Below are 19,646 nucleotides of genomic sequence, written 5' to 3' on the forward strand. Positions count from 1 at the left end.
TCTCTCTCTCCCCCTCCTTCTATCTGAAGATAAATGGAAAACTATCCTCGAGTTAAGATTTAAAAAAATAAAAAAATGTTAAAGCTGTAAGTAAAACTTTTACTGAGACATTTAGTTTATGTTCATTTAATTGCTATTCCAGGTCATTTGTACCATCTATTGTAAATTCTTCAAGTAAACTTGTTGATTACCAAGCAAAATTAGATAAAAACACTTTAAATTCTATTATATAATAAAGTTGACTTTAAAGATCTACCTTAATAAAGTTTAAGACAAAGATCCTAGATTTATATAAGAGATCCTATTATCTGATCACATTACCTCTCTAGTTATATATTGCTCACTGCTGATAAAAAAATAATGTTCACCAATATGTCACATGCATGGTTAGTGTTTTATTCTTTGAAGAATAGTTCAGAAACATCACACTAAGTTAGACTGAAAGGTAAAGTTTAAAATATGTTTTATAAGGATATGTTTTAACATATGTAATGACTGTTTACTCTACAAAATCTTGATCATAGAGCTTATGATACACCTAGTTGGCAGTAGCACCCAGGTTTTCCAAATTGTCAGTCATCATTTTTCTCTTGTCTGCATAGACTTCTTTTCATTAGATGCTTTCTGCTTTTGTTGCATGATCTCAGAGTCCCTATAATGGGAAAAAAGTCTGTAAGTTGTTACAGAAAAGCTGATTATATTTTCATTTGTTTTCTATATATAACCCATTTAGTGTATTAGAGGACAATGTAAAAGAAGATGTAAGCATTCATATCTTTCATTTTCATGGATGGAGAAAGAATGAGAAGGCAAAGAATGAAAAGGCTTTGAAGTCAGATCTTATTTGAATACCATCTCTACTGTTATCATGACCTTGGGCCAAATAATCTTGAAGCCTTTAAAAAATCGGAGCAATAAATATCAGGGTCAGTCTGGGGAATAGCTATGAATACATATAAAAGCATCTGACATTAGCTAGCTACATGCAGATATATGGCAATTATGTTGTCAACAAAGCTAAATCATTCTAAATTTTTTCCTGGAAAAAAGGGGACATTTAATAAGTCTCCTAGAGCCCTGGCCAGGTAGCTGGGTTGGTTAGAACATCGTCCTGACATGCCAAGGTTGCAGGTTCGATCCCCGGTCAGGGCACATACAAGAGACAACCAATGAATGCATAAATAAGTGGAACAACAAATCGATGTTTCTCTCTCTCTCCCTAAAATTAAAAAAAAAAAAAAAAAAAAAAATTAAATAAAAAAGAAGTCTCCTAGATATCCTAACTGGTACCTAGGATTAGAACATAGATGTTGTGAAGTAATTCAGTTTCTTTTTTTTTTGTAATTCATTTTCTTATAAGCCGAAAGCCCAATAGGTAGTGATTAAAAATGGATTACACTAAAGAAAAGTAGGATATTCAGGGCCTTCTCTTAACCTTTTGTGTCTCTGGCTGAACTCCACATGCTATATTAAGTGTGAACTACAACCAGACTACTTGGGCTAGATGGTTCAAGAAACCCACATTAAAAAATATATTAATGGCTATGTATTCAACACCTACTGTGCACCAGGCACTTTACTGCCTCTAGATTAAGTCCCACAACTCTGATTTGTTCTACCCACATTTCAGACTACACAAAATTTTTTTAAAGGAAAAAGAAAAAAAAAAGTAATGGCTTAGAGCTAAATAATTTATCCCAAATCACATAAAAACCAAGGTTTGTCCAGTTTTAAAGTACAGGCTCTTTTTATCATTGCATAGACTTAGTATTACATTTTAATTCAGGATATGTAGTTCTGCTTAAGACATATCTGTAAAGCCAATAGCAAAAACAAGAAATGAGAAGGAAGAAAAAACATGACAGCTACAAAGAAATGAGGTATCATAAAATAGTGATAGTTTTCTGTTTGAATCCAAGCTCTGCTGTAGTTGCTGTATGACCTCAGTATTGTTACTGAATTCAGAACCTCGGTTTCCTATTCTATGCATTGAACTCTTTTCAGAGCTGTGATAATTAGAGGTACTACATATAGAACATCCAGTACAGAGCATTATAAGAAGTGGAAGTTCATTAAACAGTGGCTATTACTAAACCAAGCTGGACTAGGTTCTCGACTGAAAATACTATTTCAGGGTCACTGATTTGTACTACTTTCCTTTCATTTCTTTCTTTCTTTTTTTAATATATTTTTTTTATCCTCACCTGAGGACATTTTTCCATTTTTTGTTCAGGTAGAGTGGGAGGGAGAGAAAGAGAGAGAGACAGAGAAAGAGAGAAAGAAACATCAACATGAAAGGGACACATCGAGTGGCTGCCATCCACATGACCAACCAGGGCCAGGGACAAAATGCAACCGAGGTATGTGCCCTTAGCGGGAACCGAACCCGGGTCTCTCTGGACCGCAGGCCGATGCTCTCACCTCTGAGCCAAACCGACCAGGGTTACTTGCCTTTCATTTCAATGTGAGTAAACAGAAATGTAAAAACCTTTTTTAAAAAGAATGTCATAGAAAGAAAGTGTGAAGTGCCGTTTAAAGGCTTCATAAGCCCTGGCCAGGTAGCTCAGTTGGTTAGAGTATAGTCCCAAAATGCCAAGGTTGCAGGTTCAATCCTCAGACAGGGCACATACAAGAAGCAACCAATGAATGCATAAATAAGTGGAACAACAAATCAATGTTTCTCTCTTTCTCAAATCAATACATACATTAAAAAAAAAAAAAAAAAGGTGGTTAAAGTCCAGCTGGTGTGGCTCAGTAGACTGAGCATCGTCCCATGGACTGAGAGGTCCAGGTTTGATTCCTGGTCAGGTCACATGCTCAGGTTGTAGGTCAAATCCTCAGTGAGGAGCATGCAGGAGGTGGCCAATCAATGTCCTCTCTCATCGATGTTTCTCTCTCTCTCTCCCTCTCCCTTTCTCTCTCTCTAAAATTAATAGAGAATACCCAACTGGTGTGGCTCACTGATTGAGCATCAACCCATGCACCAAGAGGTCGCCAGTTCGATTCACATGCCCAAGTTGCGGGCCCGATCCCCAGTGGGGGGCGTGCAGGAGGCAGCCAGTCGACGTTCTCTCTCATCGATGTTTCTAGCTCTCTCTCCTTCTCCCTTCCTTTCTCTCTAAAATCAATAAAGAAAAATATTTTAAAAAATTAATAGAGAAAAAAAATCAATAAATAAGGTACAATACAATTTACCTTGAGGACCTTTTAATGCCGAACCCCAGACCAATTAAATCAGGACTAGGTATAGGGCACAGTAGATTGAGCAGGCTTCAAGGTTTCCCAAGTGGTTCTAATGTGCAGCCAGGCTCAAAGATCACAGAGAAGCCACACTAAAGCATGAGTAGTCAATTATTCATTTGATCTCCAAGTTCCACATAAGTAACAACATTTGACTTTAGAATAAAATGAAACTTCGATTAACTTTTTTAGAAACATGAATGCATTAAAAAAAAATCCTCACCCAAGGATACGTTTTTACTGATTTTAATGGGGAGAAGAGAGAGAGAGAGAAACATTGATTGGTTGCCTCCTGTACCTGCCCTGAGTGGGGATTGAACTCATAACATTTCAGTACATGGGACAACGCTCTAACTAACTGAGCCACCCAGCTAGGGCTGAATGCATTGTTTGTACTTAAGCTCAGTCTCAAAGTATTCCTGTAGCAGTTTTGTATTTGTCATACATAGTCACATACAAGGTTGTTCACTTGCATTTTCTCCAACTCAATGAATCTTCAGAAGTCAATACAGCTACATATACTTCTTTGTCTCCTTCAGAACAGTTATCGCTATAATTGAGTCACCTGTCATCCAGACTAGTTTGGATAGAATGTCTGCTTTGAAAATGTTGTATCCCTAGCACCTAACAGTGGACTACATTCAATTATTTTGATAAATGAAGTTCTTATGGTTGTGGTGGAGTTGTATAAGGTTCTCTGCAAAACAAATGATAGCTTGAGAGTTTTAAATTCTTCATCTATGGGTTGGGATGATAACTACCCCATATAGATTTAGTATGCCTGGCACACAAAAAATATTCAACTGTTACCCCTTTCTGCAGGTTAGGCCTCGTTCTATCAATAATTTAAAAAATGTTTTCCAGCCCTGGCTGGTTTGGCTCAGCGGTTAGAGCGTTGGCCCATGGACCAAAGAGTCTCAGGTTTGATTCCAGTCAAGGGCAGATATCTCAGTTGCGGTTTGTTCCCGGCCCTGGTCCGGGTCATGTGGGAGGCAACCAGTCGATGTTTCTCTCTCTTTCCCTCCCTCCCATTCTATCTGAAGATAAATAGAAAAATATCCTCCGGTGAGGATTAAAAAAAAAATGCTTTCCATTTTCCACAATGAAAACTTCGGTGACTTGGGAACTCTGTTAGTATCACTGACCTCTGTTTTCTCTGAGAGGTAGTCAAGCTATCCTCTTTTCTTTTTCCCTTGCTACTTTCCTGGGATTTCTTCATGTTTTTCTGGCGGGCAAGTTCTCGTTGATTTCCACCTACAAAGAAAAATAGTCATGCTCTTTTCCCACTACCAAAATTACTAATTCCATTATAAGGCTCTTATTTTAGTGCATCTGAAGTTTGCTTTTTAATAGATAAGCCAGCAGAATACTGCACTGAGTGGTGTTCCCAGATCTGACCACAAGGAGGAAGGAAGCTTAAAGGTAAATACTTAAGATCTTGAGAGTATTATCATACCAATCCAGGTGTTCACTGGCTGTAAATGCCAGATCTCTTTAAACAGGCATCCCATTCCAACCGTCTGTATATATGGACAAGTATTCCTACGTAAGTTCTCGCTTTTGCGGGGTGTGGGTGGAATGAGAACGGTACACAGAGAGATACTTTGCACAAGTTGGCCCATCACACGCCAACTGTTAAGCAAGCAAATGCAGATGCTTGTGAAACATTACCTGTGAGGGCCAAAAAAAAAAAAAAAAAAAACTAGGGAGGAGACTCAGTTGGAGCTCCCAGTTTTTATTAGGCCTTATGATTTTAAGCACCAGCTATAAACCACATCCAGACCACGACCCCTCCCGGGGCTGCGGTCTCTACACACCTCACCTCCGGGGAGGTGTTCTTTACCTTGTAAACTCGCACCTGACCGGAACCAACCGTCCCTCTCTCTGCTGACTGAAGACGGGGTCCCTGCCCGTCTGGCTGGGGGGATTCACCAGCCGGTCCCCGTCTCCCCGCCAACCGCCCCTCGGTGACCCATTAGCTTCCTCGCCGGACGCTCCCCGCCGCCTCCCCAACCCGTCGTCACACTCACGGGCCATGCCGACCACAGCACGGAGGCTGGAAAAGAGGGACTCGGAAAAGCAAAGGTTTACTCGCACGCTCAGCCGATGTCCCCACCAGTCGATCTGGAAAGGGGAGCTAGTGCGCGCCCTCCGCTGGGCGACGCCTCTGCCGGGTCCACCGCCCCGCCCACCGAGGCAAGACCAAGGCGACCCGCGTGACTGGCCAGCCCTGCGCGTGCGCGGCTGGGCGGGGGGCGGGGCGCGACCAGGCCGGGCAGCCGCTTGGGGAAACTATTCGGCACTTCCCGCATCTGCGGCCTTTGCAAGTTGGGTGGAGTCCCGGAAACAGGCCTCGTGTATGGGAGAGGGATCGGCGCGTGTGGACTTTCCCCACCACGTACTAGGCACTGGGGCTTGACCAGCCCTCATTTTGGGGGAAACAACAAAAATGACAATAAACGCTGTAATGTCTAACTTTCCGACAAAACGTTAGCTTTCTTCGTCTCCTGGAAGCGGTGGGAAGGATGTGATTGGAACAGAACAGATAGAGGGTTAACTGCGAAAGGCAATGTCTGGCCCTTAATTTCCTTGTTTATTCTCACACCTACCCGGCAAGGTAGGCAGGCTTCATTGTTCTCAGTTTACTCTAGAGGATGATACCAGAAAGGGGACCTGGCCCTTCACGGTTATGCCTAGGGCTGGGTCTTGACTTCCTGAGGGAAGTTTCACAGCACAAGTCCTTGTGGACTTTAGAGGACATTTATTAAAGTTGGGGACAGTGAAACAAGACAGGGCTGGGGAAACGAGTTTAGGTTGGTCTGCTTTGGCTCACTAAGTCAGAGAAAAGAGGACCTTGGGGACAGGTTCAGGGGGTTTGCCTGGGATGAACTGCCACTACCATTGCTGCCCTGGTTATGAGCCTCCTACCTAAGAGATAGATACATGCCTGTGGAGGAAGAAAGGGGGGCGGGGGTAGTGTGGGGTGCTCCTGGGAAGGAAAGAATGGGGCTGGGTCCTTTGTCTTAAGGCTTTTCTTTCTTTCTTGCAGGTGGGAATCTTAGGGGAGGGTGTCAATGTAGTATTCATCAGTTTTCTAGTTGTTCTCCTTCAGGGAGGTGGTCTTTATTGATTGGTCAGTGTCAGGGCAGGAGGTCCTTAGTCATTGTCATTGGTCCTGGTCTGGCCCACTGGGTTTGCTCTTCTGGGTCTGGAGCTGAAATACCACTGAGGCCTAGATGTTATTTCTAGAGAGGTGACCTTCTATATTTGTAGAATTGTGGGACTACCCTAGACTCTTTTTTTTTTTTTTAATTTTTATTTAATTTTTAATTTAATTTTTGTTACAGATGTTTCTCGTTTTTTACCCATTGACACCCTCCTCCGTATACCCCCCTGTCACGTCCCCCGCCTTGTTGTCCATGTCCATTGGTTATGCATACATGCATATAAGTTCTGTGGTTTATCTCTTCCCTACCCCCTCCACCCCCTCTTCTGAGGGTTGTCAGTCTGCACCCTACTTCCATGTTTCTGGGTCTACCCTATTCCTCAGACTGTTATGTTCATTACATTCCATAAATAAGTGAGAGCATGTGGTATTTGTCTTTTTCTGCTTGGCTTGTTTCACTTAGGATAATACTTTCCAGGTCCCTCCATGTCGTCTCAAAGGATAAGAGATCTTTCTTTCTTACAGCTGCATAGTACTCCATTGTGTATATGTACCATCACTTTTTTTTTTTTTTTATCCTCACCCGAGGACACTTTTCCATTTTTTGTACAGAGTGGGAGGGAGAGAGATGAAGAGAGAGAGAGGGAAACATCGATGTGAAAGGGACACATCGAGTGGCTGCCACCCGCACGACCAACCAGGGCCGGGGACAAACTGCAACCGAGGTACATGCCCTTAGCGGGAACCGAACCCGGGTCTCTCCGGACCGCAGGTGGACGCTCTAACCGCTGAGCCAAACCGGCCAGGGCTGTACCATCACTTTTTTATCCATTTGTCTACTGATGGACACTTGGGCTGTTTCCAGATCTTAGCTATTGTAAATAGTGCTGCTGTGAACATGGGGGTACATATATTCTTTCTGATTGGTGTTTCAGGCTTCTTAGGGTATATTCCTAGAAGCAGGATCACTGGGTCAAATGGATGTTCAATTTTTAATTTTTTAAGGTAACACCATATTGTTTTCCATAGTGGCTGCACCAGTCTGCATTCCCACCAGCAGTGTACTAGAGTCCCCTTTTCTCCACACCCTCACCAACACTTGTTTGATGATTTGTTGATGGCGGCCATTCTGACAGGTGTGAGGTGATACCTCATTGTTGTTTTAATTTGCATCTCTGTGATGATTAGTGATGTTGAGCATTTCTTCATATGTCTCTTGGCCATTTGTATGTCCTGTCTGGAGAGGTGTCTATACAGCTCCTCTGCCCATTTTTAATTGGGTTCTTTGTCTTCCTTTTGTTGAGCTGTATGAGTACTCTATATTTTGGAAATTAACCCCTTATCTGATGTATCATTGGCAATGATGTTCTCCCATACAGTGGGTTGCCTTTCCATTTTGATGGTTGTTTCTTTTGCTGTGCAGAAGCTTTTGAGTTTGATGTAGTCCCGTGTGTTCATTTTCTCCTTTGTTTCTGTTGCCTTAGGTGATGTATCAGTGACAATTCTGCTGCGTATAATGTCTGAAATTTTGTTTCCTACATTTTCTTCTAGGATTTTTATGGACTCATGAGTCACATTTAAGTCTTTTATCCATTTTGAGTTTATTCTTGTGTATGGTGTAAGTCGATGGTCTAGTTTCATTTTTTTGCATGTAACTGTGCAATTTTCCCAACACCATTTATTAAAGAGGCTGTATTTACTCCACTGTATGCTCTTGCTACCTTTGTCAAATATTAATTGAGCATATTGCCTTGGGTCCATTTCTAAGTTCTCTGCTCTGTTCCACTGGTCCATATGCCTGTTCTTGTGCCAGTACCAGGCTGTTTTTATTACAGTCGCTTTGTAGTATAATCTGATATCTGGTATTGTGATCCTACCTACTTTGTCCTTCTTTTTCAAGATTACTGTGGCTATTTGAGGTCTTTTTTGGTTCCATATGAACTTTTGAAGTTTTTGTTCTAGTTCTGTGAAGTATGTCATTGGTATTTTGATGGGAATTGCATTGAATCTATAGATTGCTTTGGGTAATATGGACATTTTAATGATGTTAATTCCTCCAATCCATGAACAGGGTATGTGCTTCCACTTTTTTATATCTTCCTCTATTTCTTTTTTCAATGTCCTGTAGTTTTCTGCAAATAGGTCCTTTAGTTCTTTGGTTAAGTTTATTCCTTGGTATCTTAATTTTTTTGCCGCGATGGTAAATGGGATTGTTTTTTCAGTTTCTCTTTCTGCGAGTTCATCATTGGTGTATAAGAATGCCGTCGATTTCTTGACATTAATTTTGTATCTTGCTACTTTGCCAAATTCATTTATTAAGTCTAGTAGATTTTTGATGGAGTCTTTAGGGTTTTCTATGTATAATATCATGTCATCTGCAAATAATGACAGTTTCACTTCCTCCTTTCCAATTTGGATCCCTTTTATTTTTATTTCATGTCGATTGCTATGGCTAAGACTTCCAGTACTATGTTAATTAAGAGTGGCGAAAGTGCGCATCCCTGTCACCTTAGACTCTTAAGTGGAAGAGAACATTTGAAGAAAAGCCTTGTGTCCTCAGTTTCTACCAGAATATGCTGTCCAAAGCTTTCTAGTCCTATCCGTGGCTCCAAGATTTTTGAGACACCTCCAGCAGGTATTTTTTTGTTGATTTATTAAACTTCTTTTTAAAATTGATTTTAGAGAGAAAATAGTTACCGTCCCTCCTAGGAGGTAAATGTTACCTGAATTTCTATTCTATGTTCTACTCAATTTAGAATTTCTAAGCCCTGGTGATGTGCTGGTAAACAGACTCAGCTATATAGGACCCTCTAAAAACAATCGGTCAGCGATTTTAGTGGTTCCTGTAAAATTTTGGGCTGAGAGGGTTGACTACCTTTCCTCCCTCTTTTCAACAACTTGTATGGACGCCCGGAGAGGGGAGAGCACACAGCCTGATACCCCTATTTCTGATTCACAGGTTTCCCAGACTAGTTTGACAGTTACCATGGCTCCGGGCGCTGTGCGTCTTACGTCATCCCGCAGCGCTCGCTGATGACGCACTTAGTTTAGGCGCTCTTTGACGGCGGAGAGCAAGGTGTAGAGGGAAACTTAGCTCTTAAATGTAGCAGGGTCATGAAGAAGAGGCGGCGGCGGGAGGCAGCAGGAGGCGGTGGCGGCGTGAATCTGCGGTAGCTGCCTGCTAGGCTGATTTGTGGCTTTGTGGGAAGGGCGTAGTTCCTAACCCCCTTTCGGGCAGCGGCCGGGGCTCGGGGCTAAGAGCGGCCGTGAGGCCGCCTCCCCGGGCCCCCTGGCTCCGCCATGTTCCGCAGGGCACGCCTTAGCGTGAAGCCGAATGTCAGGCCTGGTGTTGGGGCTAGGTGCTCCACTGCCACCAATTCCCAACGTGGACAGGAGGCTCCCAGGCCGCCGGAACCTGCACCGGCCTGTGACCCGAAGCCAGCGGAGCCCACAGATATACCCTCTTTGGATTTCGGGGGAGCGGAGACCCAAAAAGAGGCTCCCAGAAACAGGTAAGTGCTTGAAGAGGGGAGCATTTTCATCTGCCCTGCCTCTCTGGGCCTGTCAGCTGAGCAGGTGAACTTTACTGTAGGAGTAACTTTCTCGCTTGCACCTAAGCCTTACAATTGAGGCCGGAGGATATAGATACTCAGGGAGAGAACCATGTTTTCTTTATTTCTATTTTTTTTGGTGGTATATGCCCCTAGCGGGAACCGAACCCGGGACTCTCTGGTCCGCAGGCGGATGCTCAACCGCTGAGCCAAATTGGTCAGGGCATGAGAACCATGTTTTCAAGTGGTTGTGGGAGGAATCCAAGTGTAACAGTCTTGAAGTGAATATCCACACGCGGTATTATTCATTAGAGAATTTAGAGCACTGTAGTTTTTGTTCTTCTGGAGTACTTTGTTGGGATAAGAAGTTTTAAAAAATTTTTAAACATTTTTATTTATTTTTTTAGAGGGGGGAGGGAGGGGAAAGAAAGAGAAACATCGATTTGTTCCCCTTATTTATGCATTCTTGTCTGCTTTTTTAAATATTTTTTTATTTTTTAACCTCATTCGAGGACATTTTTTCATTTTTTGTTCAGGCACAGTGGAGGGGGGGTGGGAGAGAGAAACAAACATGGACATGAAGGGACACATTGAGTGGTTGCCACCCGCAGGGCCATCCAGGGCTGGGGACAAACTGCAACTGAGGTGCGTGCCCTTAGTGGGAACCGAACCTGGGTCTCTGGACCACAGACCGATGCTCCAACCGCTGAGCCAAACCAGCCAGGGCTCATTGTTTGCTTTTTGTATGTGCCCTGACCAGAGATCAAATCGGCCACCTTGGCTTATAGGGAGGATGCTCTAACCAACTGAGCTACCCGGCCAGAGCCAAAATGTATGTTGTTATTATTTTAAAATTTTTATTTGTTTATTTTTGATTAATGTTTTTACGGAAAGGAAGGGAGAGGGAGCGAGGGAGTGGAAAATTGATGAGAGAAACATCTATCCATGAACTTTGTCTTGCATGCCCCCTACTGGGGATGGAGCTGCAATCCGGCATGTACACTGACCCGGAATCCAGAATCCAACCAGTGACCTGTAGGTGCATGGGAGGATGTTCAACCAACTGAGCCACACCCACTAGGGCAAAACATTTATTTTTAAAAGAAGACCAGTGTTATTTTGGTTCTGCTGATTTATGTCAGTGGAAAAAAGATCTCGCTACTTTGTTTTCAGGATGTGCCCCTTTACCCTTAGTGACCATGTTTTCAGTACAGAAAAGCAAGTGTCATGTACCGAATTTGGATTCAGAATTATTCTACTGCATTAAACAATTTAGTAGACTTTGCCCGGGCAGAATTTACTCATCTGTAAAATGGAGATAATATTACCTGCTTTGGAGAATTATTGTGCAGATTAGAAATAATTGCACAGGACATGGCAGAATAGTTGCTTACAAAAAGTTATTTGTTTAAAATAAAGGTGATGGAGCAAAGTCAAGACATGTCAAGCTAATGAGCTCTGTTTCTATAGTATACATGTGAGGAAACCAATAAAAGACAGCCTTATTAAATGATAGTGAGATGCTATAAATTCTGTTTATGCTCTAGCTTAAAGGTAAAAATTTTATTCTTTTCTTTTTGGCTTTTCTGTTGGCCTGAACTGGTGCTGGGTATAGGGTATTACTTGGGTAGCTTAATGGTGCTTAGTAATTTCCAAGTTTCTGACATGAATTTATTTCAAAATTCCTCCCAAAAATGGAGATACAAATACCAGTTACTGTTAAATTAATGAGGTTCTCAGAGTCCTGTTAACATGTACATATAATCGCCCTGGCTGGTTTGGCTCAGCGGTTAGAGTGTTGGCCCGCAGACCAATGAGTCACGGGTTCGATTCTGATAAAGAGTACGTCAGTTGCAATTCGTTTCCATGCGGGAGGCAGCCACTTGAAGTGTCCCTTTCATGTTGATGTTTTTCTCTCTCTCTCTCTGTTCCTCTCTCTCCCTCCCACTCTATCTGAACAAAAATGGAAAAATGTCCTCGGGTGAGGATAAAAAAACAAACAAACAAAAACATATACATGTAATGCATGATGATTGATTATTTAATAAATTATTGAGTCTATATAGTCTTAACATTTAGGCTGGAAGATATTTAATTCTTAGAGTTGACATTTAGATAGTATACTTTGTTTTTTATAATGTGTTTTTCTTTTTTATGGGTCTTTGCTAGTTGTAAATATCTGTAAGGTATATGTTCTTTCCTTAGCATTCAACATAATTGGGTCTAATGCATATGGTGCATGTAACACATTATAAAGACTGATACAACAATTTAAGTCAGAGACTTTCTGGAAAGGTTACATTATAGGTTTAGGCATTTTCCACTTTTATACATAACTGTAACATGAAGAAAATAGACTGCTTTTATTTATTTATCTATTTATTTATTTATTTTTGGTACATGCCCCTAGTGGGAACCGAACCCAGGACTCTCTGGTCCGTAGGCTGACGCTCCAGCCACTGAGCCAAACCAGCCAGGGCTTAATTTTTGACTTATAAAGACATTTTTTTTCTTTATTGATTTTAGAGAGAGAGGAGGGGAGAGGGAGAGAGAGATAGAAACATCGATGAGAGAGTACATCGATTGGCCATCTCCTGCATGCTCCACACTGGGAATTGAGCCCACAACCTGGGCATGTGCCCTTACTGGAAATCGAACCAGCAACCGTCGATGCTCAACCACTGAGCCACACTGGCCATACGCCCCCTCTCTTCTTGACTTACTTTGCTTTCTGGTAATTCCTGAAATATTTATATCCAATCTGAAATATAATATCTAGTTTGGAGTGATGAGCACTTTTTTGGAGTGAAGAGTTTGGTAGCTGTATAAGTAGAGTTGTGCCTGACAAAAGATAAATGGTTTCTGCCTCAAACAGAATTTTGTTTGATGAGTGTAACTAAGTGTATATCTTCAAATGCTGCAATATAGATATTTCAGAGGTTTGATGTGTATGTTTGGTTTGACTGATCTCAGGTTGATAATTAAAGTAAAATGCCAATAATTTAGATCAGTTTAGAAGAATGTTAATGTGGATTATAAGCTTAACTTTATTATTTTTTTAAAGATTAACTTTAAAAAAATCTCAGTTATCTGATTCACATTAGGCTAATTAACCTTTGTTTTTGTAAGTTAGGGTGTGTGTTTTTGTGTTTTTTTTGCAGGACCTAGAATGAACATAAAATTGTGCTGTGATGTGCTTAGGGACTTAGACTTTATATATCAGTTAAAATAATTTACTAAAAATTCTTATTGCAACCTCTGTCATAACATACATCTTAAGTCACTGATTTTTAAAAAAAGTAATGAGACTTTACTGTTTTGGGTTTTTACCAGATTAGTTTTTAAAACAAGAATATTTGGAAGATCCATGATGCCCTTTTTATTTTCTTATTGAATTTCAACAGTAATGAAAAGACTGATGGTAAGAATGATGCTGAAGAATCCAGTAAATCTTCCACTACTGTTTCACAGAGAAGAAAGCGAATATCAAGTACTCCTACTGTGGTTAAACTTAGCGTCAGTGTTCCTTCCGTTCCTCATCCCTTATCTACAGTTAATCAAGAAGCTCCACAGCCAAACCCAAGTCCAACAAAAGAGAAAAAGTCATGCTCAGACAGATACCGGATATATAAAGCCCAGAAACTCAGAGAAATGTTAAAAGAAGAATTAAGAAAAGAGAAGGTAAGAGAGAAAAATCAGAAGTTTGACTATTGCCTGCTAGATTTCTGTTTATGTACGTCAGACATCATTTGGAGGAAAAATAAGCATTTGTAGCATTTTTATGGAGGAACAAAACCAAATAACATCCCTCATGTTAATAGAGAGTCCTTTTTTTTTTTTTAACAGAATGATTAAGAAGCACTATGGACTTAAGCTATTTTTTCATGATAGTAATTTTTTTTTTAATGCTAACCCGAGGGCTTTTTTTTTTTGCTTTATCTTCAGATAGAGTGGGAGGAAGAGAGAGAGAGACATTGATGTGAGAGAGACACATCGACTTGTTGCCACCCACACAATCCCCACTGGGGCTGGGGACAAACTTCAACTAAGGTACGTGCCCTTAGTGGGAACTGAACCCAGGACTTTCTGGTCCACGGGCCAATGCTCTAACTGCTGAGCCAATCCAGCCAGGGCGCATGATATTGATTTTTATATATTTTATTTATTTATATCTTTGATTGTTTTTGGTGAAGGCCACAAATAGAATTTTTTTCTTTATTCTTACCCGAGGACATTTTTGTATTTATCTTCAGATGGAACAGGAGGGAGAGAAGGGGGAAGAGAGAGAGAGAGAGAGAGAAACATCCATGTGAGAGAGACACATCGAGTGGTTGCCACCCACATGACCTGACCGGGGCTGGGGACAAACTGCTACTGAGGTATGTGCCCTTAGGAGCCGATCTCAGGACTCTCTGGTCCACGGGGTGATGCTCTAACTGCTGAACCAAACCGGCCCGGGCACAAATAGAATTAAAAAATATATATATGTTTTATTAATTTTTTTAGAGAGGAAGGGAGAGGGGGAGAGAGAGAGAGAAACATTGATGAGAGAGAAATATGAGCTGCCTCCTGCACACAGGAGCTCAAAACCCAGACATGTGCCCTGACCGGGAATCAAACCCGTGATCTCTTTGTACATGGATGGGCCACAAATGGAAATTTTATATACACACATATACCCCCCCACACACACATATACACATATAAGCATATTTATAACTCTTTTTATATTAAAACATTTAAAAAATATTTATACTTTTTGTTGTTAATCCTTACTTAAGGATATTTTTCAATTGATTTTTAGTGTGTGGAAGGGAGCGAGGAAAGGGGTGAGAGAGAGAGAGAGACTAAAACATTGATGTGAGAGAGATACATCGATTATTTGCCTCCTGCACGACCCTGACTAGATCAGGGATTGAACCTGCAACTCAGATACGTGCCTTTGACTGGGAATCAAACCTTCAACCCTTTGGTGTGCAGGCTGATTCTCTCATCACTGAGCCACATTGGCCAGGGCTATATTGATAGCTTTAATTTATAGCTTTTTTTTTTTTTTTTAATCCTCATCTGAGGACATTTTTCCATCTTTTGTTCAGATTGAGTGGGAGGGGGAGAGAGAGACAGACTGAAACATAGACAGAGACATCGACGTGAAAGGGACACATTGAGTGGTGGCCACCCGCACAACCCAACCAGGGCCGGGGACAAATTATAACCGAGGTACATGCTCTTAGCGGGAACTGAACCCGGGTCTCTCTGGATCGTAGGTCGACTCTCTAACCGCTGAGCCAAACTGGCCAGGGCTATAGCTTTTTTTTTAATATCTTTTTTCTTTATTGATTTGAGAAAGAGGGAGAGAGAGATAGAAACATCGATGAGAGAGAACGTCGATTGGCCGCCTCCTGCATATGTCCCCCACTGGGGATTTGGCTCACAGCCGGGACATGTGTCCTGACCGGGAATTGAATTGGCGACCTCCTGGTACACGGGTCGATGCTCAACTGCTGAGCCACACCACCCGGGACTTATTTATAGCTTTTAAACAGACGTTTTGTGAGGATGTCCAAGTAATATGAGTTATATTCATTTGATTTAAGACAAGTATAGTTGAGCAAAAATGCATTTTCAATATTTTCTAAATTGACAATATGGAAAATTGTAAATTTGAGAAATTTTTATGTATGAATATAGTAGAGTCCCTTTTTTTTTAAGTCCTTGCCCAAGGATTTCCTTTTGTTTATCTTCAGATAGAGTTGGTGGGGGAGAGATTGAGAAACATCCATGTGAGAGACACACATCAACTGGTTGCCTCCCGCATGACCCTGACCAGGGCTGGGGACCAAACCGCAACCAAGGTACGTGCCTTTGACCGGAATTGAACCTGTGACTCTGGCTTGCGGGCCGAGGCTCTAACTGCTGAGCCAGACTGGCCAGGGCGAGTACATGCTCTTTATTTTATTTTATTTTATTTTTCTTTATTGATTTTAGAAAGAGAGGAAGGGAGAGGGAGAGAGAGATGGAAACATTGATGAGAGAGAACATCAATTGGCTGCCTCCTGCATGCCCCCCCACTGAGGATTGGGCCCTCAACCTGGGCATGTGCCCTCACTCGGAATGGAACCAGTGACCTCTTCGAGTATGGGTCAACCACTGAGCCACAGTGGCCGGGCGTACATGCTCTTTTTAATCTTGAAGATTATTTTTCTGAGAGGGCAGTGTAATAGCAGTGAAGCATGTAGGCTCTGGAGTTAGGTACTTATGGTTTGAATATTAGATTTATCCCTACTGATTGTATGACTTTACGTAATTTAACTAATCTTTCTGTTTGTATTCCTTATCTGTAAAATTGGACTAATAATAGTATCTACCTAATTGAAGGGTTGTGAACATTAAATGTGTTAATATATGTAAAACTCATTTTGATTAGTGTCTGGCAAATAATAAGAGCTTAAATGTTAGCTCTTATTATTAATTATAGAATTACCTTTTTTATAATAATTAAGAGGAAGGCACTGAGCTTGGTGCTTTATATTTGTTATCATTTAATTTTCACCTGTGTGAAGTAGATATTTTACACAGGAGGAAGCAAGCTCAGAGAGGTTATTTTATTATTATTTTTTTTAATCCTCACCCGAGTATATTTTCCTTTTATTTTCCAACAGAGTGGGAAGGGGAGAGAGAGAGAGAGAAACATCAATGTGAGAGAGACACATTGACTGGTTGTCTCCTGCATGACCCCGACCAGGCCCGGGGACCTAACTGCAACTGAGGTATGTGCCCTTGACCGGAATGGAACCTGCGACCCTCTGGTCCACGGGCTGACACTCTAACCCCTGAGCCAAACCAGCCAGGGCGAGAGGTTATTTCTTTATGTCACACATTAGTGAAGGATATGGCATTTTAATCCATATCCTCTAAAATATTTTGTTTTATAGAGTATGCTTACTTAGATTTATTTTAGGAAATTCAAAATTAGTATTTGTTACAAGGAATTTATAAAATATACAGAATTAGAAGTTGTTGCAGGGTAAACAGAAACTGTGTATTTATAAATTCTCAGTAAATTATTGTAGTTAGAAAGCATCAATAAGCATGATTTTATACATTGGGCTTTTGTCCAGTCCCAGTCACTTTAGTTTTTTTTTTTTTTATCCTTACTCGAGGACATTTTTCCATTCCTTGTTCAGATAGAGTGGGAGGGAGAGAGAAGAGAGAGAGAGAGAAATATCGACGTGAAAGGGACACACCAAGTGGCTGCCACCCGCACGACCCAACCAGGGCCGGGGACAAACTGCAACCGAGGTACGCGCCCCTAGCGGGAACCAAACCCGGATCTCTCCAGATTGCAGGCTGACACTCTAACTGCGGAGCCAAACTGGCCATGGCCCAGTCACTTTAGTTTTTAAAATTCCTTATGTGTGAGAACTTTCTAACGTTCAGTTTATAACACTTTCCTAAAATTAGGCATAATTGTGGTAGGAGTAGTAGTCAAGCACTTAAAATGAATGCAACAATGGCCTATATACTTAAATATAGTACATTTGAAATTCTATGTTTATAAAATAAAAGTTGATTTTTCTCTCTATGTGTCTAGAAACAATGGAAGAACAAATATGCCATAAATGAAACTCAGAAGCCAGCAGATCGTTCAAAAATGACTATGAGAGACTTTATATATTACCTGCCAGATAGCAATCCAATGACGTGAGTAAACTTTATTTGTTTTAATTTCTTTGAGTATATTGTGATTTAAATATCATCTATGGAGTACAGGTTCATGTTTTCCAAAAGCACATCTTTGACAAAATTTATAGTACATCTGATGTCCTTTTTTTTAAATCCTCACCTGAGGATATTTATCTATTTTCTTCAGACAGAGTGGGAGGGAGACAAAGGGAGAGAGAGAGAGAGAGAAACATGGACATGAGTGGGACACATCGACTGGTTGCCTCCCGCACGACCCCCACCAGGGCCAGGAAGAACTGCAACTGGCGTACCGTGCTCTTGGCTGGAACCGAACCTGCGACTCATTGGTCCGAGGGCTGACACACTACTGCTGAGCTGAACTGGCCAGGGCTGATGTCTTTTGGAATAAAATTTTGCAACAGAAATTAGTAGTATTTCAAGAAACTGCTTTCTTGGGATGGTAAATAATCCCCTTTACCTCTGAGATTAAAAATAGGTTTCTTTTGTTATATTATTAATATGTGCTAAAACTAGCTATACAACTTTTCTGTAATCATGATTGTAATTTCTATTTCTTGTACACTATAACTTGATCTAAAGGGGTGATCTAATTTTTATGCCATATCTCTTTTTTTTTTTTAAATTTTTTTCTTGATTGCTTTTAGAGAGAAAGGAAGGGAGAGAGAGAGATAGAAACATCGATGAGTGAGAACATCAGTTAGCCGCCTCCTGCATGCCCCGCCACTGGGGACTTGGCCCACAACCTGGGTATGTGCCCCAACCGGGAATCAGACTGGTGACCTCTTTGTGCATGGGTTGACGCTCAACCGCTGAGCCACACCGGCGGGGCTATGCCGTGTCTCTTAATTAAATGCAGTAGCATTTGATTAATGAATCCTCCAAGAACAAAGCTTCTTTAATCAAAGTTAGCCTGGGGAGGAAGAGGGTTTATGATAAATCTCATTTTTGTGTTGTTGATGGTTTAGTTGGTTGATGGATGTGTAGTGCCATCACCTTTTTCAGATTCATTAGGTCTTTGGCCTAGTTCAGCATTTTCAACCGGTGTGCTGCAAGAATTTTTAATAATATGCAATACCTGACTATTAAGTCAGGGGCACTGACCTCTTTTCCCTTAGATGTCAAATAAAAAAGTGATAACAGCCAACACAACAGTAGCTGTCTGGTGTGAATGAATTAACATTACACCTATTTTTTTGTCAGTTCAGCAAAAAACATTTTTTGGTGTTCCACAGAATTTTAGTAATTAGTTTATATGTGCCATGAGATGAAGAAGATTGAAAATCGCTGGCCTAGTTGAAGGAAGGGCCAGAATCTTAGCTTTTGAGTTGTTTAACAAGCCACTAGGTTGCTTCATGCCTTTGGACTAGGAGCCTCCCTTCACTGAGGAATTAGAGGGTAAGAAAGTTCCCTGCAAAGCTATCATTTAGAATCGATGGACATATCAAGAGTTTCCCAGACAAGAAAAATCTAAAGGAGTTCATCACCACCAAACCAGTATTATATGAAATGTTTAAGGGTCTTCTTGAAGGAGGAGAACAAAAATGTGAATGATAAAATGGCAATAAATACATATCAGCAATTGAATCTACAAACAAAATGAACAAGCAGAACAGAAACAGACTCATAGATACAGAGAACTTTTTGTTGCTTGCCAGATGGGCAAGGGCTGGAGGGATGGGTGAAAAAGATGAAGGAATTAAGAAGTACAAATTGGTTGTTAGACTGATGAACTTCAAAGGGAAGAGGGAGGGAGGGAGGGCGGGATGAGATTAACCATAAACTTCTATGCATATATGCATAACCAATTGACATAGACAATAGTGTGGGGAAGGCAGGAGGAGAGTGAGATTGGGGAGGAGGGGATCAATGGGGAAAAAAACGGGGACATCTATAATACATTCAACAATAAAGATGAGTTAAAAACAAAAAGAAAAAACATGAAAATTCCCTACTTAGGGCCTACAGATTATACTTGGTACACA

At 41.1% G+C, this 19,646-nt stretch overlaps 2 protein-coding genes across 3 annotated transcripts in view; one reads left to right on the forward strand and one right to left on the reverse strand.

Moving 5' to 3' along the window:
• Nucleotides 1–271: 271 nt before the first annotated feature.
• SERF1A (small EDRK-rich factor 1A) lies at nt 272–5,416 on the reverse strand. Its single transcript, XM_036280296.1, has 3 exons — nt 5,271–5,416; nt 4,386–4,494; nt 272–652 (listed from the first exon to the last, which is right to left on the reverse strand). Exons 1-3 carry the CDS (start codon nt 5,275–5,277, stop codon nt 580–582), a joined length of 189 nt encoding a protein of 62 aa, XP_036136189.1. The 5' UTR covers nt 5,278–5,416; the 3' UTR covers nt 272–579.
• Nucleotides 5,417–9,691: 4,275 nt separating this feature from the next.
• The window catches only part of BDP1 (B double prime 1, subunit of RNA polymerase III transcription initiation factor IIIB), a 99,954-nt gene continuing 89,999 nt past the window's right edge, over nt 9,692–19,646 (forward strand). For both annotated transcript variants that reach the window (XM_036278698.1, XM_036278697.1), the window contains exons 1-3: nt 9,692–9,918; nt 13,362–13,638; nt 17,552–17,661. In XM_036278698.1, the coding sequence (XP_036134591.1) occupies nt 9,707–9,918; nt 13,362–13,638; nt 17,552–17,661 (599 nt within the window). In that variant the 5' untranslated portion in view covers nt 9,692–9,706. The remainder of the gene's footprint in view (nt 9,919–13,361; nt 13,639–17,551; nt 17,662–19,646) is intronic.

This window comes from Molossus molossus, unplaced genomic scaffold, assembly GCF_014108415.1.
Source record: "Molossus molossus isolate mMolMol1 unplaced genomic scaffold, mMolMol1.p scaffold_m16_p_3, whole genome shotgun sequence".
Classification (NCBI taxonomy): domain Eukaryota; kingdom Metazoa; phylum Chordata; class Mammalia; order Chiroptera; family Molossidae; genus Molossus; species Molossus molossus.